The sequence below is a fragment of the Equus przewalskii genome, chromosome 2 (assembly GCF_037783145.1).
Source record: "Equus przewalskii isolate Varuska chromosome 2, EquPr2, whole genome shotgun sequence".
Lineage (NCBI taxonomy): Eukaryota > Metazoa > Chordata > Mammalia > Perissodactyla > Equidae > Equus > Equus przewalskii.
In genome coordinates this window covers 33211145-33237903 of record NC_091832.1, presented here as the reverse complement: position 1 = coordinate 33237903, position 26759 = coordinate 33211145, and the positions used below count along the sequence as shown (strand labels likewise).

At 36.2% G+C, this 26759-nt stretch overlaps 1 protein-coding gene across 50 annotated transcripts in view; it reads right to left on the bottom strand.

The window, feature by feature from the left end:
- Window positions 1–26759, bottom strand: part of EIF4G3 (eukaryotic translation initiation factor 4 gamma 3) — a 319678-nt gene that overhangs the window by 148494 nt on the left and 144425 nt on the right. For 16 of the 50 annotated variants that reach the window (XR_011534615.1, XM_070599656.1, XM_070599561.1 and 13 more), the window contains 4 exons: window positions 15426–15521; window positions 13951–14064; window positions 10449–10481; window positions 823–843 (listed from right to left, as the gene is read on the bottom strand). Coding sequence is in view for 49 of the 50 variants with exons in the window: in XM_070599656.1 (XP_070455757.1) it covers window positions 823–843; window positions 10449–10481; window positions 13951–14064; window positions 15426–15455 (198 nt within the window). In the remaining variant the exon portion in view is untranslated. The remainder of the gene's footprint in view (window positions 1–822; window positions 844–10448; window positions 10482–13950; window positions 14065–15425; window positions 15522–26759) is intronic. The other 34 variants (XM_070599722.1, XM_070599818.1, XM_070599753.1 and 31 more) reach the window with 5 other exon arrangements.

Here is a 26759-nt window from a genome sequence, read left to right as displayed (position 1 = left end):
GAGCTTTCCTCTTTTTTCCACTAATAAAAATCTTATCAACTTGAATTAGAAATACAATATACATGAAAAAAGACTAAACTGCCTATGGCTGGGTTCAGAAAAAATACTCCACACTAGGCACACTGGGTCAAGTTTTCATCAATGTTGCGTCACATGTGAAAATAGTAGGGCAGTCTCACTTTTAAAATGAAGTCAGCAAATTTAAACTAAAACTTCTGTACCATAATTATTAACTTGAAAATGTGTGATAAAATACAACAAAGGGGGTAGCTGATGTCTCCCTAAAAGTTGTTCTATTATATGAAAGCACTGATTCATAAAGAATAGGTGGCTTATCAACTTATTAAAAGTAATCCCCTAAAAAACTACCATTCAAGTCATTTATAAAATATGTAGAAGAACAGGAACTCTCTCTAGACATAATTTTCATCTCAGTATATCAGGGTCAAGTTAAATTAAAACTATCTGTAGGGCTGTCACATGTCAACTGTCACATTATGGGAAAAGTCTTCCTTTTCAAAAAAGTGGCAACCTCAGACTAAGTCAAACCCAATTTTGCTTTCTCAAATAGTTTGCAATGAAACTGGAGACTCTAGACAGGCTTAAGAACGGTCTGGAAAGAGCAGAGCTCAAATCTCTCAAACGGCAATGAGTACCTCTGATTGTTTAGGCTTCTCACTGTAGGCTTTAGCCTTGAAACAATACACCAATGGTAAATTTTCATGTGAATGCATGTATTCATCAGCAAACAATTAATCTCACTGTAATAATAATAAAAGGATAGAGTAATAAAGAGGCCATGCAGAACTAATAGTTTGTTACCTGAATGGGTCTGAATCCTCCCTTCAATTATGAAGCAAGAAAGCAGCAGGAAACAGAAAGAAAGCCAATGGAAAAGCTTATAGATCAGTAGGAAGGGGCAGGACATAGCATGCAGCTCAACATAAACATCTTTCTATTTAGTAACAATAGGAGAAGAAGGAAGATTAGAAAATCAGAATGACAATTCTCCACTTGAGAATTCAAGGACACATGGAATTGAAGAATCACATCACATATAACTAAAAAAATTAATTCAGTGGCAAAAATATTCTAATAGTAGCCACAAGTTCTAACAGCATGACAGGAAATGTCTGCTTAATGGCACACGTACACTTGGGACTACTGATTCCTATTCTCGGCTTTCATGGACGCCTATTATGTGATTTGGCATTAGTTATGTAGCTTCTCCACGATCCACTCTCCCTCTTGAATGGAGGTAAGACAATAATAAAAGTGCCCTTTGTTATTTTAAAGTTTGCAAAAGTCCTAAAAAATAACTAAACTTTTCAATATGTAACAGACTCTTCATGACAGAAACTTGCTCTTTTCAACTAACCAAGCATATGAGACCACTTACAGCTTTAAAATGGGGAAATATAATAATAGTCTAAAAATGTCATCTAGCTCCAGAATCTCCTGAGTTGCCTCACAATTCCAGACATGAGTGTTGCTCTTGGTCCAAATAAAGGTAAGGTTGAGTTTGATCTTTGGGCCCACTCTGGTCTTATCCTGTCCTACTCTTAAGCATGAAGCTACCCACAGGTGGTAGAAGTAACTTTTCACCTTGTGCTGAACTAGAAGAATCAGGATCCAGTGCCCAAGGCTCATCCCATTCAGCCTTCATACCCCAGGGCAAAGAAAGCCCTGAAGAAGTTAAGGAGAGAAAAGCAATAGACAGTAAGGTATAGTGGGAGAATGTAGTAAATGAGAGAACCAGATGGGGGAGGCCACAGAGAGTAGTTGATGGAGATGACAAGAAAGCACAAGAGGCGAAGTTGATAACACAGGAACCTGGGCTGGGCCACAATGACAGCAACAGTCTTCTAGTTATCTGCACTGACACAGTTTTGGTGACAGACACAAGAATTTCTGTCGGCTGCAACCAGGAATACTAAACTAGTAAACTTTCCATAGTAGACTTCACTTTTCTTAATTACATAGGCGATAGAACCTATTATTTATGAATGTATGTGAGTTGTAAACATATTTCAGGCATGAATTTAAGCATTTTTATAACTTGTTTAATATACTGGGAGCCACAAAACTGTTATAGGCCTCAAGGAAAAGAGAGATATTCATCTGCTCAACTTACTGAGTATTACTAGATGTCAGACACAGCAGATAAAAAGATTAATCCTCTAAGACCCTTTTCCACCAACTCTAGAGGGCAGCCAAGACAAAGAGAGTATCAAATAGATACAGGTGATGATTCGCTGTATGTGGTTATATTACCATCAAATTTGTCAAAGTATTTATCGCCTGAAAGAGACATGCTGTTATGGGCGGGGGGGGGGGGAGAACAGGGGAAACTAATCCATTAATTTAAGCAGAGCAAGAAAAACAGATATGGGCAAAGTTTTTCCACAATTTTAACAGTTTGCTATATGTGAGTACTTTTCTTACCACTATTTTCCAACTGCTCTGCTGGGATTTTTAACCAGCCTATCTAGAATAACTGAGGTTACATCTTATTCAAGGAGGCTTCTGAATAGTATAAGACTGTTTTTTTCAGTGGTTTTGAAAGAGAAACAAACAAGTGTTTCTAATGATAGTCCTAATATTAACATACAGCTCAGTCAGTAACACTAAATTTCTGGTTTTGTGGACATACAATAATTTTTTATAAACTAAGATTTCAGCTTTGAAGCTAAGTAGAAAAATAAATTCACAGGCACATTAAATAACAACAGTGAAGATTTATATAGCACTTACTAGCTACCAGGTACCATTCTGAACTATACATATATATTAACTTATCCTCACAACAAACATCTAAGGCAGATACTATCATCAACACCTCTTTTAGATATAGGGGGAAATTGAGGGACATGAAGATTAACTAACTGGCTGAAGGTCTCCCAACTATAATTTAAAAACAATCAGGTTCTAGGTCTGTATTTTTAACTGTTACACACACTACCTCTCATGAAATGGAACACCCCTCATATTTTCAAACAAGTGTTTTCAGTCAGAAGAAATCTTTTCAAAGGCTGAAGGGATGTGGCAGGACCTTTATCCAACTACACTAATGAGTGGCACATCCTAGTAAGAAAAATGCTCCATCAGTTACTTCACAGAATTCATATTTACCATTCAGGAAAACAAATTTCTTCTATCTATAAGACTCTTTATCTCCCTTAAAGTAACTGAAACTTGTTCATATGCTTTTATATCCTTGAGAACATTTAACAGACTGACTTTTACTCAACTTTATTGCACTGAGATTTTTATAAGGACAGGCTATCTGGAGCTTTTGTTTTTCCACTTAAAAAGCAGACTCACTCGCTCTCTCTCTGTCTCTCTGTCTCTCTCTCTCACACACACACACACTAGAGATTCTAATAGTATCTACAGGACTAGAAAAGGTATCAGGAAATTAAGATTCCATGGGGTGGGCATGCAGCAAACCACAGATTATTTTTTTAAATGTGTGAATGGGTTTTCCAAAACTGCTTGCAATGCTTCTAAAGCCCTTTTTCCTCTCCACTTAGTGACAAAGACTCAAATCCCGCTGGATGCAAGGACAGTACAGACAATTTAGTCTAACCACATACCTAAAGTTTGAATCTCTTATAAGACACGACCTTGGGGTTACGAAACTTTAGCACCTCAGGACACAGTTCCATTTCATTGTTCAATGGAGTTCTGACACTGCAAAAGTCTTTCCTTCTACTGGTTCCAATTTTTTCTCTCTACATCATCTACTCTCTGGTCCAACGCCTATCTTTAAAATCACATCGAAGTCAAATCTTTCTTCTCCATAAGTGACAAACCTCTAAGTTATCTCAAACTGCCATCGCTGCCAACTTTCACACCACTATTTTTTGTTCCAAGCCACTCACCACCCTCTATCCCTTGTCCCTCCAATCAAGATTTTGGACTCCCCGCCCAGGTTACTTTTATCTCTCAGTCTGCTCCCAATGTTCAAAGTCTCATAAATAGAGAACCAAACACAAATATCCAAGTGGGGTCTGCCCAGAATGTACCTGGTCCTCACCCAATAAATATCTGCTGATGAATGAAAGAACGATATATCTCTCAAGCCAACTCTGTTTCCATTAATGAAATGAAGAATCACAGGGGCTCTTTTGTTAACCACATTTTACTACTGATTGGCACTCAGTTACAATCATTTAAAACCCTTAAATCTTTTTTATACATAACCTAGTAATAAGTAAGTTCTTCACTCCTGTGTGTACTCTTATAGTTGTGTTTTGAAGTTCTTACAGGGACTCTTGTATTTTGTTCCTTTGAAAATATATCTGGCTAATTTCAACCCATCACTTCAGACTGTACAGATTTTTTTGGATTCTGAATATATCATGCAATATCAAAACTACAGGACCATCAGCAAGTTTGACAAGCATGGTCATTAATCCAAGTCACTAATAAAAATGCTGAAAAAGACTAGGCAGAGAAGAGAGGAACCATGCACAACCTAAGTATCATCGCCAAGCTTGGTTTCAATCTGTTTTAAGTCTTTTATCTTTCAATGGTCCACTAGTATGCCAGGAGAACGGCAGAGGAAGGTGACAGCCTTCATTTGAAGTGGTACTTTCGGCAACTCCAAAGGGCTAGGATACATTTAAAACAGAGGCTGAATTTCGGGTACTCACGATTGCTGACTTTCACAGAAACACTCTAGAAGCTAGAAGGAAAACGTCACTTCTTGCAAAATTCTTCTAAAGATGTAGTAATTATACCATTACCCAAAGTTTCCTGGCCAATAACATTAGTAATAAATGTTTTTCAAAGATGCTGGTAATTATACTAAGTCATTTCTCAAGACTGCGCTCTAAAATCATCAAAAGACAAAGATATCTCTAAAAAACTATATAACAATCAGAAATTCTTTGAAAAACACCTATTCATTTTCAGGAACTAGAAAAATCCTATTCAATCACATTAGTTCTTCCCATATGGAAAAAATCCACTAAGTACTTAATTAATTTGCAAAGGAATAAAAACCATATCGAAAACATGCTTCTGAAAGCCCTAGCTTTTTGCAGAATATAGTTCAATCTACAGGAGGCATAACCAGTAAGATTTGCAATTAAGAATTCTTCAGGTTAACATCTTTAAAAATTCTAAAGTACTCTTGAGAAAAATGATAGTGCTATGATTTTCTGACAAATTACCAAGGGACAAGCAGTAAAGAGTCCACATAATGGGATATCACTCAAGCATCCATCAGATATTCTGCTGACTTACAACAATTTATAATGAAGGTTAGCACATTCTAAATTCTGTATTTTCCTGCACATGGCCAATATCACATAATTTAGGTTTCACAGGAATTAGGAGATGTAAGGCCTAGAGCTGAGCTGTCCAATATGGTAGCCACTAGCCATATTTGGTTACTTAAATTAAAATTTAATGAAAAACTCAGTTCTTCAGCTGCATTGCACATTTCAAGTGCTCAACAGCTACTTGTGGCTAGTGAGTGGCTACTATAGTGAACAGCCCAGATACAGAATATTTTCATCACCAGAGAAAGTTCTATTAGACAGCGCTGCCCTAGAGGATTATGTCAGATGTAGGAAAGAAATCCTTAAGGATTCTGCCAGGAACAAGAAAGTGTTCTGTCAGATCATAATGCAGAGTTGGGAAATTAACATGCTTATAGAACACTTCATTCAGAGATAAAAATAGCCTGGGAAAAGGGGAAAGGCAGGCTGTCTTTCCGCTAAAAGAAACTGACAAGGACTCATTATGTGCCAGGCACTGTGCCAGGCAGGTACTTTAATCTTCACAACACCCTTAGGAAATAGGTGCTATTATTACAATACTTCAATATTATATCATTTATGAACATATTTTATCCATTTCACAGGTAAGAAAACAGACCCAAGATCAATTTGTAGGACAGCTAAGACTGAATCCCAGTGATGCTAACTCTCAACCTATATTTTCTTCACTGTCTCTGCTGCAACCCTACAACTCCTTGTGAAAAAGGCACCAGATAACTGCCCATCACTGACTTATATCAAGCCCTGAAAAATCCAAGAGTTCTGGTTACAAGACTGCATAGATGCTTGATCTCATTCCCTATTAATATCCATTAAACTCTGACATGCCAGGTCTGGCCCCAGAGGTAAGCTCTAAGCACTCATTTATCTTATTTTCCAAATCTAAGAAACTGCCTAGAGCAATACAAATATTTCTCTACCAGGAACTAGGATTTCAAAGGTAACAGCACAACTTTGAGTACAAAAACCCTCAGTGATAATAATGAAAAAAAAAAAAATCAACATAAGCTACTTGTTTCTTTTTTTTCTTTTTAATCTTTTTGCAAAAAGAACCAAACTACAACAGAAAAACATGTACAGTTTCAATGCTTGTTACCAGGTAACATATTCCTTGATGCCAAATACTGTTAAGGTTTATGAAGCTTATTATTTGTTTACACTAAATCCAATCGCTTTGAATATGGCATATTATTCAGCATATGTAAGCTAAAATCATATATCAACACACTGCAAAATCTTTTAGTTTTATGAACACTTTTCAATACCAATTCCCTGGTCTTTCTCAGGCAAAGATTACTCAGCCATAGTATATAACCAACACTTGATCTCTCTTGTGAAACCCAAAAGCAAAATAAATACAGGAACATAAGTAACTTTAAACTACAACTACACAAATTTCAACGACCAAAGACATGAAATTCATAATACAAGCCAGAAACTACATTATACCAAGTGACCTGTTTTAATTCTGAGTGTATGTTCTGTTCTTTCAGTTTCTAATTACCTTGCGATTTTCAGACATCAGAGTAAAAACAGTTGACATATTTCTAAAGCCAACGGTGTTTTGCATATAAAATTACTTATGACTTCTTTTTACCTTTGAAGAAAACTCTTATTCTAATCTAAAGTTGTCTTTAGGTTATAAAATGCAAAAAGAATAGAATATCCTTATTTATCTACAGCAAAAGCCAAAAGCTGACGGTACCAGGAAGAAAACGTGGCTGACGTAATCCTAATTGGAGCATGGTATTCCTGACCCAAGGGACTCAAAAACACCCCTAACTGGCCACACATAAAGATCCAAAAGCAGTTCTAAGAAACACATCATATAGCAGTTTCTTGGTTCTATTAAACTTCAAATTTTACTATCCAAAATCTTTCTATTTGTTTCAATTCAGATTTTTACAAAGAAGAAAAAAAAAGGGTTCTAGACTACCAAACTGGATGATGGTATTTTCTTTTCACAAGGAATTACCTCCAAATAGCTTACCTAAACAGTTAATATTTTATTCTTTCCAGCCAAAGCAAACAGCCATACATGAAAAAAATCACTTTTATTTTCAATTCAACTTAAATCTTAAGCACAACAAACCAAAAATATCCCTGGATATGGATGTTTTTCCTTTAAAAAGGTATTCCCTATATACCACTCGACATTTGTTTTTCACTGTATTGCTTTCATTACACAAGTCTCTGTTGTGTTTTCTATTATGAGCATCTCCTTCTCTGTGAATCTGTCAGGCTTAGGTCTCCACCTGACTTTAGATCTGAGGAGGAGATCCTATTAAATACAAACTTCAGTCAGCGATCCTCAAACGGGAAAACCTATCACCTCTAGAGAGGGTATTTGGAAATGGATGAAGGTATTTTTTGCTTTGTTTTGTTCTTTAATTGTCTCTGGGGTAATTCTACTGGCATTCAGAGCCCAAAGGTTACTAAATACATTGCAATTTATAAGACAGTTTTTCCTAAACTGGTTATCTCACCAAAAACGTCAACCAATTCCATAGTGCAACAAACCAAACTGGCCCCTACATCCATGGATACACAATAGCAAACTCTTCCCAACAATTTACCCTACACTACATGACAGCACTGGTCAGGTACCTTCTGCTCAGCAGGGCCACCTGAACCCCATGCTCCTCCGCTCCTCTACTACTCCAGGTAACTACTGCTGCTGCCTGAGTCAAGGTTATATATTTCCTTACTTACTCAATTCTCTGTGGTATAATGAAGAAATTCTAACTGGTTTTAGAAAGGAAGAATGCCCAAGTAAAAAGCAGACAGATACTGAAGTTTTCGTATCCAAAACAATGCCATATCTCAAGAACCCATCTTCAAGAACTAGTGCCAGAAGGTAATTATTTTTCCTGCTATGAATAAATAATAAATATATATACATACATAGTTCTCTTTTTTTAATGGTTGAAACATACTGTAATCTCACAAGCATCATCCTACAGCTAAATGAAGGACCAATCCTACGAATGAGTCAAATCATTACACAGGAAAAATGGGCAGGACTGAAATGAACCTTTTCTCATAAAGATTCCTTAAAGATTTCCTTGGTTGTTGGAATTAAGGAAAGATGAAATGCAACCAAGCCTTTAGGCTCAGAAGAAAATTTAGAAAACAGATTTTCCCAAAGCTGACTATAAATGCCTAAATATCAAGTCCCTATTTGAGGACCACTGCTATCAAGAATCTCAGAAATCTCTTTTCTGAATCAATAGTTTCTTTTACTCTGTTTCTTCAGCAGAAATCTCCCAGGTTTCTCTGTCAGGAGTACGTGGCTAAAATTTAAGCCTTCCCTCTAGGGCCCTTGATTAATTTTTTTTAAAAAGTTATAATCAATCTTTTTACCTAAGGAGTTATCTTTTTGTTTTTGAATTATTAGTATCTTATCTCCTAGATTTTTAGTATACGTCAAACACTGTGCTCATCATTTTATTTGCATTATCTCATTTACTGTTCACATCAGTCCTGAGATGGGTATTAACACTGTCTCCATTTTACAAATGAGAAAACTGAGGATGAGAGCAGTAAATAACTTACCCAAGAACACTCAGTTAATAAGGAGGAGCCAAACCTACTTTTAGCTGACAGAAGTCCAAGCTCCTAAAGTACTTCATGATACTACTTCTTGATAGTGAAAAATTTCCCTGAGTTTCTTTCTTTATCAAATCTAAAGAATTGCCATCCACTTCATATAACCATCTGAGTTCTTCTGCAAAGCACTTTTAACAGCACAGAAGCTGCGTGGCTGTCACATCGTCTACGTTGGAAAGACTACACTTTGAGAAATAGAGCCTTGGATTAAACCACTATTAAGCCATGATAGCCCTCAATTAAACAACACCCATTTACTCAGTACTAAGAACTCTAAATATGATACCACAGGTAAATACTGCTAACATTGCTCCCATTTTATCAAACCATACTATGCTGCATACAATATTAAAAATAGAGGGCCTGGCCCCGTGCCGAGTGGTTAAGTTCATGCTCCGCTTCGGCGGCCCAGGGTTTCGCTGGTTCAGATCCTGGGCACCAACATGGCACTGCTCGTAAGGCCACCCTGAGGCGGAGTTCCACATGCCACAACTAGAAGGACCCACAACTAAAATATACAACTATGTACTGGGGGGACTTGGGGAGAAAAAGCAGAAAAAAGAAAAAGAAGATTGGCAACAGTTGTTAGCTCAGGTGCCAATCTTTAAAAAAAAAAAAACAGCTACCACTTATTGACTGCTTATTTTCCGTCAGATGACTTAAGTACATTATTCTCTAATGTAGAGGGTATTTATCCACATATTACTTACAAGGAAACTGAGGCTCAGAAAAAGATCTGCTTAACTCAGCTGGCTACACAGTAGAGCTGGTAATATGAACCCAGATCCGTCAGACTGTAAAGCCTAGACTCTTTCTACCACAGCAGGAGGAAATGTTTCAGAACACTCCATAAAAACCTCTTTGAGGGAAAAAACCCTGCAAGTCATCTTCTTTATCTCAAACCACCTCCTCCAGTATATTTGTGCTAAATAAACTGGTGTCAGGATATACAGCTTTACAATTGTAACTTATATAACATTTCATTTAAAAAAAAACAATAGGATAAAAATATTAAAATTAAATAAGGAATCTTTTCCTATATATCCTAAGAATAAAGATAATTGTATGCAGCAAATGAATGTATATTATTGTTAATCAATTTGTTATTAGGTCTAAGTTAGTAACTGAGATTAAGCGGTTTTAGAAATACTAATGCTATTTGATATATCAATACAACTTACATTGGAATGTTAACAGAAAACCCTTAGAATGTTGCCTGTTCCATTCTGTTAAATTTAAACTTAATACAGATATCTACAAAACCTGAGAGAGTTTAACATATTTAACATTTTCCAAGGTTCTCTTAACTCAGAGCAATTACTTTTGGGGAAGGAAGAAGACCTACTTTTAAGTTGTGCCGTAAAGAAAAGCAAATGGCTTTGTTAATAACAAAATGCTGTGAAATCAGAGTAGGACCAAAAGAACTGAATTACTTCAGACTGAGCAGTTGGAGTGGTTCTAGGGACTGGCAGCATTCTAAGAGTCAGCAGCTACTACGGCCCCCACCTATTAGTTAAGGGTGATAGTGAAGGGGCAAGAGTACAGTACCTGATGATGGGCAGGTCGAGGCCCCGCTGCAAACTGAGAAAAGGAGGGAAAACAAACACAAAAGGAAAGGCACAAAGAGTCAGAAACACCACAACAAAAACCAAAATGTCACACAATATGCCAAAAGAAAAAAACCCACAAGAAAAAAAAAAACACAAACAGTCAAAGCTTTGCTGCAGGACAGTGACAGACAGGTACTAAGATTCAACAGGTTAACACCACTACCAGGAATAGTTTGCCCTTTATCAGCTAGGAGAGAAACAGCTAAGCTGTTAGGCACATAAGGGTGCTTCTCTGGCAGAATTTTTCTTTTTTAAAAACTCTAAAATAAAGCAAAAGAAAATTTGAAACGCTAAGTGGTTATATTTAAGACAAACATGAAAAGTATGCTTATGCAACTGATAGAGCTGGAGAGAATGATAAATGCTTTTACATTACAAGAAACGGCCAAGAGATAATTATAATATCCAAGAGGAAATAAAGAATGTAACAGGACTGATTTCAAATTTACTTAAGTTAAATGGGGTATCTCACACATGAAATGGAAGTTTCAGTATCTTCCTTTATTTCTTACAGTTAAAGAATCATATACGTATATGTTTATACATATATAAAAATAACATACTTAAATATATAATTATATATGTTTAAATGCAATTAACTAGTCAAGTTTAATAACAGACATATCAAAGCAAACAGCTGGTAAAGAACATCACTCTCTAACATTATTAATCAAAGTGTTACTGTTATAAGCTCAAGAAAAAAAGAGTTAAGTCAAATTTCTCAATTACTCTTTATACACAACAGTACAATACTGTACATATGTACCTGCTGCTATCTGATACTGAGAATAAAAGCAAAAAAAACACCATAATTCCTCAGCTGAATCACAGAGTACTTGAAAGTGGATAATACATATTCCAACTCTTAATTTCCCTAACTCAGAATGGAAGAAAAAGCTTTTTCACTCATAAAATTTTACATACTAAACCTATAAAATCAAATAACTCTTCATCAGAGCAAAATAGGGCTTCCAATGTGATTTCATTAGACAAAGAAAAATATGTGGGCACGTAGTATCACGTACTGGCTATTGGTACATTAACCATCGAAATGTTAACCACTCTCTTTAACAGTGAAAAGAAAATATTTAGAAAGTAGTTTTGAATGCAAACCATTCTGGGCTTTTATTTAATACACTTAAGGAGTGAAAATATTTATCTTCAGTTGTTTTCTTTCCTATAGAGCCTTCCATCAGCTCGTCACTACAGGTGAGTTAGACTGAAGATTAACTAAGAAACAATGCCTTGTCCTCAGAATTTAAATTACCTGCAATAGTATTTTCAAGAGATTTGGAATTATTTCCCCAACAGCCATTATTTCATATAAAAATTTTTCAAAAACTTGCAGAGGAGGCACACCACAATGTAGCAGATGACTGAAGACAGTTCCATCAAGAATTCACCCTAGAAGCTAAAATGTCACCTACTGTTCAAGTAATGAAAAGTGCCTTAACATATTTTGAAGTTATTCAGCATAACTTAAAGAGCTCTCAATGACCTATGTGATTAGAGTGCATGAGGTCAGCCACTGCATTTGTTAACCAGTGTCAAACAGTCTTTCAGAATGATGGTAACGGCAGCTACACTTCTTGCAGAACATCTCCTCTTCGAAGAAACTGAGGTGTTATATTCTCAGTTTTCCAATTATGAAAAGGTAACAGATCATACCTCTACTATGGACATCAAGTTTCAAGAATAGGGAATACCACCCATGTGGTATGAAAGTAGGGGGTGGAAGTGAGATGTTTCTTCATGACATTTTTGAAGAAAATGGGAGAGAGGGGCCACATTGGAAAATTAACCTGAGTACAGCAGTACCTGTCTTATCACTGTTCCACAGAAAGGTTCCATTTCTAAGGCTCTAAAATAAAAGTTGAAACTTTATATATTTGGAATGTTCCAGTCAAAAGAGAACTTTCTATGAGCAAGAGGACCTTATAACATTATACATATATTTTTTTTAAAAACACAATTTAAGTTAGTGGGAAAGTACCCTAGTCTATTTTGCACTAGTCACCATTGGCTATTGAGTTTTCCATTTGGAATGACAACAGTCTTAGTCCTACGGGTAACTGTAAGCAACAGAACAAACTGTAGTCGCTGCTGGCTCATTAAAGATAGAAACTTTCGTTTCTTTTTTTTTCCCTTTTTTTGTTAAGAGGGGTCTTTAAGATGGTGAGGATTGTACATATTAAGGAAAGCAACCTTCTGTGAACTTGGATCCAATGTTAACGCCACCCACCCACCCACTCACTCTTCTGGTAACCAGGCATGGCCAACATAACAATGCTGTAACTTTGGCACTTAGCACCACAAATTACAAAGATAACCAATGGTTACAGGTTATTGCAAAAGCCAAACTGTCCCCCTCTCCCATTTAAGCATTCGATAGCTTCACTATTTTGGAGGCCATTTAAAAATAAACTACTGTTTAAAGAGTTCCAGTACAACCAGAAAATGGAACGGATAGGTAGCTTCATCAGTATTTTCTTACTTTTAAACAAGAGTTTCAACAACATGAATTTAACTAAGATACTAAGCATCAAATAGAAATATAGGCACAAAGATACCCTCAACGAGGGAGGGGGGCCACCTGAAGCCAGTTGGATTGCAAAGGCAGCTGTCCAGGGAAGAACAGAAAAGCCTAAACTGTGCAATTGCCAATGGCCCATTAATGCAGAAATAGAATGGAGTAAGCTTTAGCTGCTCTACAGAGCCACGGGAAGGGTCTTTTCCTTAGTGCAACAGCTTACCTCTCCTCACCAGTTTGGACAGCTGTGGGATGGATGAGACTAGACTATGGCAACTTGGGATGTAAAAACAAAATGCAATCCTGCCAAATTTCATATCCCAACTTCACCCTCCCAGCACCAACACAAATGAAATAAAGAAAACTGGACCCAAAACAACAAGCAAGAGTAGTCTGGGATTTGCTAGTCTTGCACTTGTTTTGGGGTATGTAATGGAATGTTATATGTGTGGTTTTTAGTAATGGGGGTGGTAATGGTCACTAGCAGAGCGGATGGCAAAAATTGCATAGAGGATAGTATCTGAAGAGTTTATGACCACAGAAAAATGGCTGAAACTACAGAGAATTTCCCCCTTGATATTTAATTACAAAATGGAAAGAGGGAAAAAGAAGCCTTTGAAATTTATCTTTTAAAATCAAATTTATCTGAAAGGGATATCCCTCTTCAAGTTTAAAATAAAGAACAATCTAAACCCCAAATTACTCCTGTCTAATTCTCAAGAGAAGACCCACCCAATTTGTTTTTCTTTTCCCCACTATGCCTGGCAGAAACTGCCATGCTAGGTTAGACTTTCAGAGAGAAAGCAATCAATGCATTTCTGTTCATCAGCCAATAAATGGATGTGGTCAAAAAAAATGAGTGCCAGAGGCACCACTGCCTGCAAGAAGTACAGTTTGTCATATTGCTTACAATGCAGTATTTTATCCAGCCTCTTCCAGCCAAGGACCTGTAAACGGGAGTCTGTTCCAAAACCTTCCTCCTCTTCCAGTTGTCTGTGCAATGTATTGGCACTGTTCTGCTGGGCTGTCAAAAAAACTGGTTTAGAGATGCAGCTCTTCAGTCAGGTTTTGCGCCAGTTCTAACCACGAAAATTTAATTCTTTTTTTAAAATAATTATAAAGGAGGTGGGCGGGGGTGGGGTGGGGGTGGGGTAAAGAGGGCCATAGAAATCTTTGCAATAAGAGCTTACCATAACGTTCCATGTTTAATTAGAACCAGGGCCTATCTAAATTAATCTGGTGAGATCTCAGGCCCACTCCAAGTAGTCAAGTGTCCACATCCCCAAACCACTCTCAGAACAAAACTTGCAACAGACATCTTGTTGACCATTTCAGCAAAAAAAGAGACAAGCAAACAGGCAACTAGGACCAAAGTCCCACCTCTTTAGAATGGTTCCTCCACCCCCGGGGGGAACCAGGATCTAAGAACAGGTATTGCAGAACAGGGCAATAGGGAAAAGGAAGATAGGAAGAGGGTAAGAAAGAGATTACGTTTTGGTGCAGTCTATGCTCTCCTAGTTCTTTGAGCAATTCTTTCATACATTTCAACATTTCTAAATTCATGCATAAAACCAAATGAACAGTAGTTAATTCAATGAAACATTCCTGTCCATAGACAAAAAAGGAGGAGTGGGCAATCAAAAGAAGATCCCTGTATTCTGAGGAAAACAGAGAGCTGAGGTACAAGTAGGGATGTGAGATGTTACAGAAGCACCTTCTAGCAAAAACTAATCATGCAGGGCAGAAAACGACATTCTAGGAATGGACAGCTGAAGCCACTGTACACTTGTGTGAAACAGAAGGATGAACCTTAAATAAATTCTCAGTCTTTAGAATACTTATTGCAGTCCACGTAAAGGATGAGTAAAGAGGATGATAGTATTTGCGTTTGTATAACAATTCATTTACCATCTGAAGAAATGAATACACCATTGGTGTATGTCATGTATATGTTCACACTGTCAAATGGTTAACACTGATCTAGTGACACCAGTTTAGAAATCTTACTTACCAAACCACTGGAATTTGAGAACCTAATTGATGAAATTTAACTTTAAAATCATTGTGCTTTATTCTTCTGAATTTTGAACAGAAGTAACAAATTAAGAGCTGAAATGAAGTGAACTTGAATGCAGCCATAATTTTTTTAAAAGTCATGCCACAGAAAAGTAAAAGAAGATAAAAGCTCCATTTCTTCTTTGTCTTAATAATTTAAAACTATTCCTATACGAAAGGTCTGAAAACTCACTGCTAAACAAAAATAATAAATTGTCCTTGGAACAAATTTACAAAATCAAGTAAAAGTATTAGCCAAAGGAACCCAAGCTACTATAAACACAAACTTAGGTGGAGAATATTATCTAGAACAAGCTTCTGCTTACTTACCGGAGAACGGGTTTGAGGTTGTGAATTCATTGTCTGAGGGGCTTGAGGGTATACCAACGTGGTTGGACCTGCATTCTGTCCAGAGGGATAAGGGGTCTGTCAAAGAATGGCAAGAACAATATCATATTTTGAATAAATATGGCATGGCAACTCAAATCCAAAGTGTTAAAAAAAAGTTTCTAAATCTGTTTATTAATGTGGTTTACAGCTCTGCTTTGTAAACTTATCTATTATCACATTATCCACCAATTCAGAATCAGTGAAGGATTTTCTTAGAGGTTGCCTTAAGCTCCTGATAATGAGATATCTGCAAGCCATTATCTAGGTGCGATTATTTAACACCATGAGTACAAAGAGCACTCACTGTCAATTCATTTGTTACTGAAATGGACAGCCCACGCCACTAACAAAATCAAACCTGGCTGAGAGAACCTGTGCCTGCTTTGGAGCGCTGCCGCTGAGGAAGACATTCCAGAGCCAAATTAGCAGTTCACTTGGTTAACAGGTGCTATATTACTGATGTTCTCTTTCACTGGCTACACCTTAATCTTTTTACACAGCCCCCAAAAAATCTACAACCAACAAGAACTTTATATAAAAGTCTGGAATAAGAGGTAATATAATATATACTAGCTTATCATATATTTTCTGAAAATAAGAATATAAGCTTTCCATTATGAATCCATGTTAAATGCTACAGACCATTATACTACGTGCTAGTGATTTGAGAAAAGAAAATACTTGTAACATGTTTAAAATGAAATGCTAGCAAGAGCAATGGACACAAAATCACAAGACTTGGATTCAAATCGTAACAACTGCCACTTACTGTGTTCGTTAACTTGGGCAAGTAATTTATCTTTCCCATGAATGTAAAAAGGAAATAACACACCTACCTCACAAGGCAGTTGCTAAGATTAAATGAGGTAAAGCCATTTACTGTCCCTTTAGTTACCACAGTGCCAATTTTACCAGTCAGGAAATCAAGGGTCAGAAAACTTAAGTGTCTTACCCAAGGTAACTAAGTAAATGATATATCTAGAAAGTATTATAACTTTGCTTAAAAAAAACTTTCTGGAACTTTTGGCATCTGTTACCCATTTAACACAAGTTCAGCTGAGATGACAATTTAAAACAAATGTCTGAAAAGAGTCATCATAACTTTCAAATAATGACAACAAAACAAAATTAATTAAAAAAATAAGAGGTTCAAATTAAGAGAAGATATTTTACAATCTTTCAACATAGTAAACTTTTAGCCCTCTCTATAACTGACATTAACATTCCACATCAAGCTAATTTCCTTTTTCACTCTTGTTCTACTAAATCTGGCCATAAACTGAAAAACATGGGAGCAAGTATCTTGCATCTATCAAATAGGTGATAACTGGATCAACTATGACCCCAAAGTTACTTAGAGCTTTCTCATCAAAGATTATGCGGAGCACTGTTTCAGACACTAAGTTTATGTGTTTGTATCACACTCAAACTCTGGATGGTTGTAAGTGACTAATTCAACTTAAGAAAGAGTGGTGAATGGATTTCTTATCAACTTTGGCTACATTCAAACTCGAAAATATTTCATCAAGTTCCACTACAACATCTGGATATAGTTGTAAAATTTCATTCTTTATCAAATTAAAGGAAGTCATCAAGTGTTAAGAAAGTCACGCTCTTTGGTCTTAGGAAATCTTGACACTATTCTCAATATTTAGTTGGTGGTATGTTGAAGCATAAGCTTCTGGCTGTCAAGATACTAAATACAACATTGAGGTATCCCACTTATAAAAGCACAGAGAAATGCTATCTCTTTCTACATTTCAAAAGTCAGGTAAGGAGCTTTGCCCTCTCATAGTTAGTGTACTACAGAAAGGAAGAGTAGCCCATATTTTTGACAGAACATGCTGAATATATGCATGATGGTCATATTTGACCTTATTCAAAATTTCCACTAATATCTTCAACACTGGAGCCATGTAAGGCAACACACAACTAACTGAAAAGTGGTATGGGAATTAGCATTGCACAAGTTCTTTCAATCAGTAATAACACGGTTTCTGGCCACACATACAGCCGGTACTCTGTCAATACTGAGACTCTACATCGCTCTTAAAATGATTATTAACAAAACAGAATTTACTTTCCTTTAGCTTGGAATTACTATTTTAAACAGACAAAAAATAATCAACTACTACTTCTTCTTGTATTGTATGTATGCCAAGAGCTGATTCATACTCTGTATACAAGCAATTTCATCCACATGCAAAGCATAATAGTTGACGACAGCAACACATGGAAATGATTCCTTTTTCACAATGTACGCCACTATGTCATTACTAATATGGGATTTTAATAGGGGCACTGATAAAGGCATTTTGCCAATGGTTCACTCAGCCTTCTCTCAGAGCCTTTTTCCATTCTTTGGGCTGGTTTTAGAAATTTCTTAGGAATGATGTGACTTTGTACCTGTTGTTGCTCCAAGGAGTGCAACTGTCAAAGATGTCTCTATGCTTCTCATCTCTTCTCTGCATTAATGACATGGTTAACCAAGTTTACCAATTAAGTTATTCTGGAATGACTTGTTTACTATACTACTATGCTTTGTTGAAAAATACTGCAAAAGCTTGAATGGGAACATTCTATGAACATATTTCATAAGATCAAATGCAGAGAGAACTAGGGATAGATAACTACAGTATCATTTCGATATTGTCATAAGTTTTGTTTGAATTTTCCCTTTTCAGATACCTTCAAAGTTATCACAAAGATTTACTTCTCCAAAGACATATACATGAATATTTTATACTTAAACTGCAATCCAGTTCATTGTTCACATTTACAAGAGTCATAGACTTTCATTCTCATTTTCATCATTACTTTTATGTTTCAATGAACTCTCTTGAGTCACTGATCCCTTTTTAATAAGTGAGGAGATAAGAACACAACAGCAACAAAAAAACACAGCGAAAAACGTTAACTGACAAACTGTTAACAGAATGCCAGTGAAGACAAGCCAATCAAACTAGACCTAGTGCTACATACATAACTTTTAAGTCCCTAATAACTATTTTAAAAACGCTAACTTGGACAATCACAGATAGAAATCTGAGAGTGAATTCCATTATAAGATAGAACACAGGAACACAGGATCTTAGGTCCAGATGTGATGACTTTCAAAATACAGATAACGTGAAGAAATTAACAAGGATTTTCAATTTTCACAATATAATACAATGGACTTCAGCCAACAAAAATAATTATAACGGAAAACACTTATATAGCTCTTACTATGTTTCAGGCACTATTCTAAGTAACTCACATATAACTCACATGAAATACTATTTCTTCTGTTTTAAGACTCTTCCTTCACTTTAAATAAATACTGCCATAAAGACTAAATTAAATATTGTGCATGTGTGTGCATACACATATAAATCTGACTGAAAAATGAAGTTGCCACAACTGCTTTCAAAGAGCTATTGGGTAATACTAACCAAATTTTAAATAAGCTTATCCCTTTGACTCCACAATTCCATTTCAAGGAATTTACCCTACACATATATTTATAATGGCAAAAAGAAAAAAAGGAAACATTCTGAATTTTCATTTATAGAGCAGAGGTGAAAGGATGCTATAACAAATCAATGGGAGACTATCTTGTAATCGTAAAAAGAACGAGGTAACTCTACATACACTGTTATAGAAAGGTATCTGTAGTACTAAAGCAAAAGCAAATAATAGAATTAAGTATAAAAGCGACCTACTTGTGCAGTTTTTCTGATATATGCATATAGTATACTCACAAACAGATAAAGATAAGATGTCTTAGGAAGATACATAGCAAACTCAACAGCAGCTACTTCAGAGGAATGGGAATTGGAAGGGTAAGTAGAGGACACAACTTGCAGGTTTTATTTCATATGCTTCTGTATTACTTGTTTTGCCTTTTTTAAGGATCAAAAGAATTGATTACTTGTATAGTAATAAATTTATACTAAATTAGTTTTATAATAAAAACATAATGAATGAAGGTTCTCTGTCCTTCAGCTTCCCCTTCATGTGACAGAAAAAAGCAAAGCAAACCAGAAAATCCAGTCAGAGGTCTGCAGTTTGCAAAGTTCCAAATATTTCTGGAACACAGGTGAAATGTCATCTCATAAATCACAATGAAAATTAGATCAACGATATTTATAGAAATCTAACACAAAGAAGACACTATGTTGTGGGCTATGTGTATAAATGAGGCCAAGGATACATGGTTGCTGGTTTTCTAACCTTAGAGAAGTTCACAATTTAATCAATAAAGAGATAAATATGGATGTAAGAAGTATTTATTCAGCCTTCGAGTATCATCCTTTGCAGTCCTTAAAAAAGATACAGAGAAACATTTAATGATACCTAATGAACGGTATTGACAGAGAATACTGAAATAAGCACAGTTATATACAGAATATACCAGTAATATTTCAAACCATTACAAAACTACCAGAATTACTTAACAAATTGTGTTGGGATGACTAGATAATCATTTAGGGGAAAAGGAGAATATATATCCTCTACTTACGGTATGCAAAAAAATCCCAGACTGATTAAACGTCTTGGCATGTAAAATACGAAGGCGTAAAGGTGCTCAAGACAAATCTGTTTCTATTTGAGAGCTGGGAAGGCCTTTAAAATTTGAACGAAAACACTACCTACAGCTCTACCAATAATTTTTTTAGGTAGACTATTACTAATAATTTATAAAAGTTCTTAATTTTGTTTTAAAATTTTTCTTTATAAGTTTATGTGTGTATACATATGCATATATGTGTTCCTTCATCCTTATTACTAACTATTATAGGATACATAGTGAGAAACTCTTCTACCAGACAAATAAATGTTTGTCAATTAAAAATGACCAGAGAAGCAAAGATAATACCTTAAAGTCTAGACCAGCAATTTGACCATGCCAGCATCCACAATGCTTCCATGCACTTTCAAGCTCTTGAGAACTGTCTTCCAGAGTGTTACACAATGAGTGTAAACAGAAATTTCCACAATGATTATAAATGTTCTATATCTGCACTGCCCAATATGGTAGCCATTAGCCACATGGAGCTATTAAATACTTGAAAAGTAACTAATGCAACTGAAAAAATGATTTTTATTACATTTAAATAAGCTTATTAAGTTAAAAAATTTTTATTGTAGTAGAAAACAAATTTACCATCTTAATCATTTTTAAATGTACAGTAGTGTTAACTATATGCACACTGTACAAAAGATCTTTTTCATCTTTCAAAACTGAAACTCTATAACCACTAATTCCATTTAAATTTTCTTTATACACATTTTAATCACTTAGAATTTAAATTTAAATGACCAGATATGGCTGGTTGCTACCATACTGCACAGCACAGGTGTAGAAAGCTGCTAATTCCAAAGTTTTACTCTTCTCATGTCTACCTTTTATATCATTACAAATATCTGTAATTGTACTTTTACAAAAGTACAATAACATCCAACAAACAAGAGTACAATATCAAACACTGGAGAGAGAAACAGAGGCCTATCACTGAATTCGACAGGCAGTCTCAAGCACATTCCTTGTTTTCCTCAGTTAAATAAAGACTGAAGCTTTATGCCACCAATTCTCTAATGTGGACCACAGAGTCCTGGGCATCCCTGAGAACTTATTAGAGGGTCTGCGAGGTAAAATATTTTCATAATATTTATTTTGTTTTTAGGAAGATTAGCCATGAGCTAACTACTGCCAATCCTCCTCTTTTTGCTGAGGAAGACTGGCCCTGAGCTAACATCCATGCCCATCTTCCTCTACTTTACATGTGGGACGCCTACCACAGCATGGCTTTTTGCCAAGTGGTGCCATGTCCGCACTCGGGATCCGAACTAGCGAACCTCGGGCTGCCAAGAAGCGGAACATGTGAACTTAACTGCTGTGCCACCGGGCTGGCCCCTATTTTCATAATATTAATGCTATTATTTGTCTTGACACTTGCACTAACGATAGAAAAGCAAGGTGGTTTGTCAAACTTCTTGTGTCTTAATACTGGTAGCCTTTGTACTCTTCACTCCCACATTCTTACCAAGCGCTCACTTAAAATACAAAAAAGAAAATGAAAAAGAGCCAGTACTTAGAACGTCATTTATGTGACAATAAAAGTTATTAATTTTTATTCCAAGATAATTATAGATTCACATGGAGTTTAAAAAATAATACGGAAAGATTCCAGATGCTCTTCATCCAGTTTCCCCTAATGATAACATCTTACATAACTATAATACAATGTCAAAATCAGAAAAATAACATTGATATAATCCATCAACATTTTTCAGATTTCACCAGTTTTATATGCACACACATTTGTGTGTGTATTTAGTTCTAGGTAATTTTATCACATGTATAGATTTGTATCAGAAGCACTACAGTCACAGTATAGAAAAGCTTCTTCACAAGGATCCCTCATAGAACCCTGTAAGAGTCACGGGCACCTTCTTTCCTTCTTCCCTCCTCTCTCCAGCTCTCACGCACCTAACTCTGGTAAGCACTAAACTACTCTTCATCTTTATAATTTGGTCATACGAAGAATATTAGAAATAGGGAATCACATAGTAAGGAAGCGTTAGCAAATGTCCTTTTAATGTATTGTATGACCAAATGAGAGAAGAGAAATAAAGCACTTTTGCAGCTCACTGGGGTAAGATGGTTGTATTGAGAAAAAGCATTTAAATGACTTTGAGTGAAAGGCTAAACTAGGTGCTTTTTCACATACAACACCATTTCACTTGAAAGAATAAATAACAAACTATGCATAGACAGACTCTGGTACATGGCAGTCATTTTACTGAAAATGAACAAAGTGAGCCTGTCACGTCAAAGAAAATTGAAAGTATTTGTTACCAATGATAAATTCAAGCTTTCAAATGAAACTTGGACTTTTCGAAAATGGGTATCTGTCACAATGAGCTTGGCACCTTCCCAATATATAGACTTTTGTGATGAGATTGATTTTTTTATATTGTAAAATACAAAGTATGTGGAAGATCTGCATAACTCAGTGAAGCAGCACTTTTCAAATGATCAATGCATGATGTTACAAAATCATACATGACAGAGAATTAATTCAAGTGCCAGACAGACCAGCAGATTTTAATGCAACAGAGTACCAAAAGTTCACTTATATGGATTCAGATTCCACACTGCAACTAACGTTTAAGAAACTAGAACTTCTTGAATTTGGTGTACTATCAAAGAACAGCCACAAGTTTCCGAAAAGGCTTGAATAAAATGTGCCTCCACTTCCCAATTACATACCTGTGTAGGACTGTATTCTCTCCATATACTCCAACTGAAATACCATACTGTAACGGGTTGAGTGCAGAAGCAGATAAGAGATTCCAGCTAACTTCTTATTAATAAGCCAGATACTAAAGAGATTTGCAAAACTGTAAACAATACAACTCTTCTTATAAACTCTGTTTTGGAAAATACCTTTTCATAAAACATATTAATGTTTACAAAAAATGAAGTTTGTTTTTATTTTAAAATGAATTAATATTTTTTAAACCCTCAGTTTTAATTTCTAATGCAGGCATACCTTGTTTTATCGTGCTTTGCAGATACTACATTTTCTTACTAAGATTCCACCAGCAAAAAGATTCTCAGTCACTGAAGGCTCAGATGCCAGCACTTCTACACAGTAACGTATTTTTTAATTAAGACATGTACATTGTTTTTGTAGATACAATGCTACTGCACACTTAAGAGACTACATTATAGTGTAAACATAACTTTCATATGTACTGGGAAACCAAAAAGTTCCTGTGACTCACTTTATTGTGATATTCGTTTTACTATGGTGGTCGGGAACCAAACCCGCAGTATCTCCAAGGTACGCCAGTATACCAAACATTAACAGATACAACAACAACAACAATATATTGAGAACCCAAAAGCGTTTTTATTTAAGAGAATACAAGAGGTCTTGATCAAAAAGTTGGAGAATATTGACCTAAATTAACACTCGTTAAAAGTGATCCTCCTTTACCTCTTGCTATTAAAATATTAAACATTTACTTTGTTTCCCTATCCTTAAATTTTTCCTCAAAACACCACTTTCCATTCCTACGGGACTGTTTGTTTTCAATCTCCCAAATTTTCCCAGGTATTACGTTTTACCATGAACCTAAAATAATTTCCCATTCATACTGCTTCCAGGCATCTTTAATCTTGTGAAAACTGTCTTCCTGAGCTCTACACAGCCACATTCAAAAGGAGAGAAAATGCAGGGGTGTTTTTGCCTGCCCTGGCCCCAACTCCTTGGCATGGCATGTTCTGGAGGAAGCACCCAAATTCCAACTTCCTCCCTCAAGACAGAAGGAAAAGAGTGGAATTTGTTTGTAACATTCTGGTTTGTCAAGGGCAGGGGGTGACAGGGCAGGGGGAAGCCTGCCTGAGGGATTGATTTCTTTCTCCCCTGACTCAGAGCACTGATGGAAACAGGAGCATACTTTGGATATCAGGTTGGAGTACGCTCAAAGCAGTGGCATCTCCTGAGCTACACGAGAGCTGCAGGTTGACTTCAAACCTGCAGGCACCTAGGGCAAGAGATCACAGGCAGAGGATTACAATAGAACATTTAAGACTTTAAGACCAGGGTTAAGACTCTTACAGAAATAACAACATTTAAAAGCAGCCATGTACACAGTGGAAGTCACAGGCCCAGGGAACATGTATGCCCAGAAAATGCCTGAGAAGACCTTAAGCCTTCATACTGCACTGATGACTGATGGCCTTCCCCAGCAAGGAGTCAGTCCGCAAATACTGGAAGGTGTGGCTCTTCTTTCAAGTGCTCAATTATCAACATAAGCTTACAAGGCATACTAATAACAGGGAAACATAGCCCATTCAAAGAAACAAATCTCTAGAGACCAACCTTAAAGAAACATGGACTTTCAAGATACGTGATAAAGACTTTTCTTTAATTGTCAGGAATATCCTCAATAAACGAAAGGAAAACATTAACAGAGACCTAAAGGAAATGAGAAAAACAACAGATGAACAAAATGACAGAATCAACAAAGAGAAATTGTAAAAAGAAGAATCAAACAAATTCTGGAGGCAAAACGTAACTGAATTTTTAAAATTCACTAGAGGGACTGCACAGGAGACTCACACAGGCAGAAGAAGAACCAGTGCCTTAAAGAGAAGACCTGGGACATGATCAAATCTCCGAAGAAAAACAGAAAGATGAATGAGGAAAACTGAACAGAGCCCAAGGAACATAAGGGACCCCATCAAAAGAACAATATATGCATTATGGAAGAACAGAAAGCAGAAGGGGGCAAAGAACTAAGCTGAAAAAATAATGGCTGAAAACGTCCCAAATCTGAGGGAAGACAGCAACACACAAATACAAGAAGCTCAATGAACTCAAGTGAGACATACTACCATCAAACTGTTGAAAGAAAGAATCTGTCTAATGAGAATTCTATACACAAAAACTTGTCCTTCAAAAATGAGGGAGAAAGTTCCAGATAAACAAAAGCTAAGGGAGTTCATTACAAGACCTGCTCTATAAGAAATATTAAAGGGGGCCGGTCCCATGGCACAAGGGTTAAGTTCGCACATTCCGCTTGGGTGGCCCGGGGTTCACCAGTTCAGATCCCAGGTGCGGACATGGCACGGCTTGGCAAAAAAAGCCATGCTGTGGTAGGCGTCCCATGCATAAAGTAGAGGAAGATGTGCAGGGATGCTAGCTCAGGCCAGTCTTCCTCAAAAAAAAGAAATATTAAAGGGACTCCTTAAAGTGGAAACAAAAGGATACTACCAGTATCTGGAAGCCATATAAAAATGTAAAGTTTTCTGGTAAAGATAAGTACGTGGGCAAATATAAAAATCTGCACTATTGTAATTTTGCCTCATAACTCGACTTTTTATTATTTTATAAGATTCAAAAGACAAAGCATAAAAATAATGACAAATCTACATTAATGGATATACAATATATAAAGATGTAAGTTGTGACACCAATAACATAGAGCAGGAGGAGGCAGAGGTATAAAGGAGTAAAGTATTTGTAAGCAACTGAAGTTAAGTTGTTATCAGTTTAAAACAGATTGTAATAGGGGCTGGCCCAGTGGCGCAGCAGTTAAGTGCGCACATTCTGTTTTGGCAGCCCAGGATTCACCGGTTCGGATCCCGGGTACAGACACGGCACGGCTTGCCAAGCCATGTTGTGGCAGGCGTCCTACATATAAAGTAGAGGAAGATGGGCACAGATGTTAGCTCGGGGCCAGTCTTCCTCAGCAAAAAGAGGAGGATTGGTGGCAGATGTTAGCTCAGGGCTAATCTTCCTCCAAAAAAACACCAAAAAACCAAAACCGAAAGAAAAAAAAAAAAAGGTTGAGACAGTAAACTTTACGGTTTTTGACACAATTTAAAAAATTTTTAGGTATCAATAACATTACTCTCTCACAAAGTCTGATCACAAACAAGTTTGTTTCAACAGCATTTATTCAATTTCATCAATTAGTTGCCAGACTAATACATATTTGGAGATATATACTTATACATACTTGCTTATATCTTCTTGAATTTTAATCTGTACTTGATAAAGTAGACCTGAGTAAAACTGATAACGATGTTGCACTGTAAGCCATTTGAAAATCATAAATGGTAGCTAGCTATACAAAATCATCTAATACAGATTTAAAAATCATCATTTAGCAGTTTGCACAAAACACAACACCTTTTATGTATTTCAGTGAAGGGAAAACCAAGTTCTCATCTTTTATTTCCAAGGAAGGAGATTAACAAGGAGCATCGGACCTAGAAAGAATACATTATTTTCCTACCTCACAAAGCAAGAGGTGTTTTTAGAAATCAAAAACAAACCCTCCCACCCCACCTCACCCTCAACATCTTCCAGAAACACTACAAATGACTAGAGGAAATGGAAATAATTCCTCTACTACAGAAGAAAACATTGCCTCTGCATGTCATTTCGGGTTCAGTGGGATATCTATTGCAACTGCCAATCTGATAAGAATTTCTCTTCTGTAGAATACAGCTGAGTTCACCTGAAATCATTTTCTTATTTGTTCTTTGGAACATGCCCAAGTACCACGGCTGAACCTTAGGTTTTTGGGGCCCAGATAACTTTAACACTGAGAAATGACCAACTTGTTATTCATCCTTTGGGATAAGGGCAAGTATGGGATCAAATAAAGCCAGTGCAATTGTTAGAATTACTTTCAAATGGAGTTCAAGTCAGATCTTATTTATACACAGTGAACTAGAAAATACGCACTTTAATATACCATTCCAGG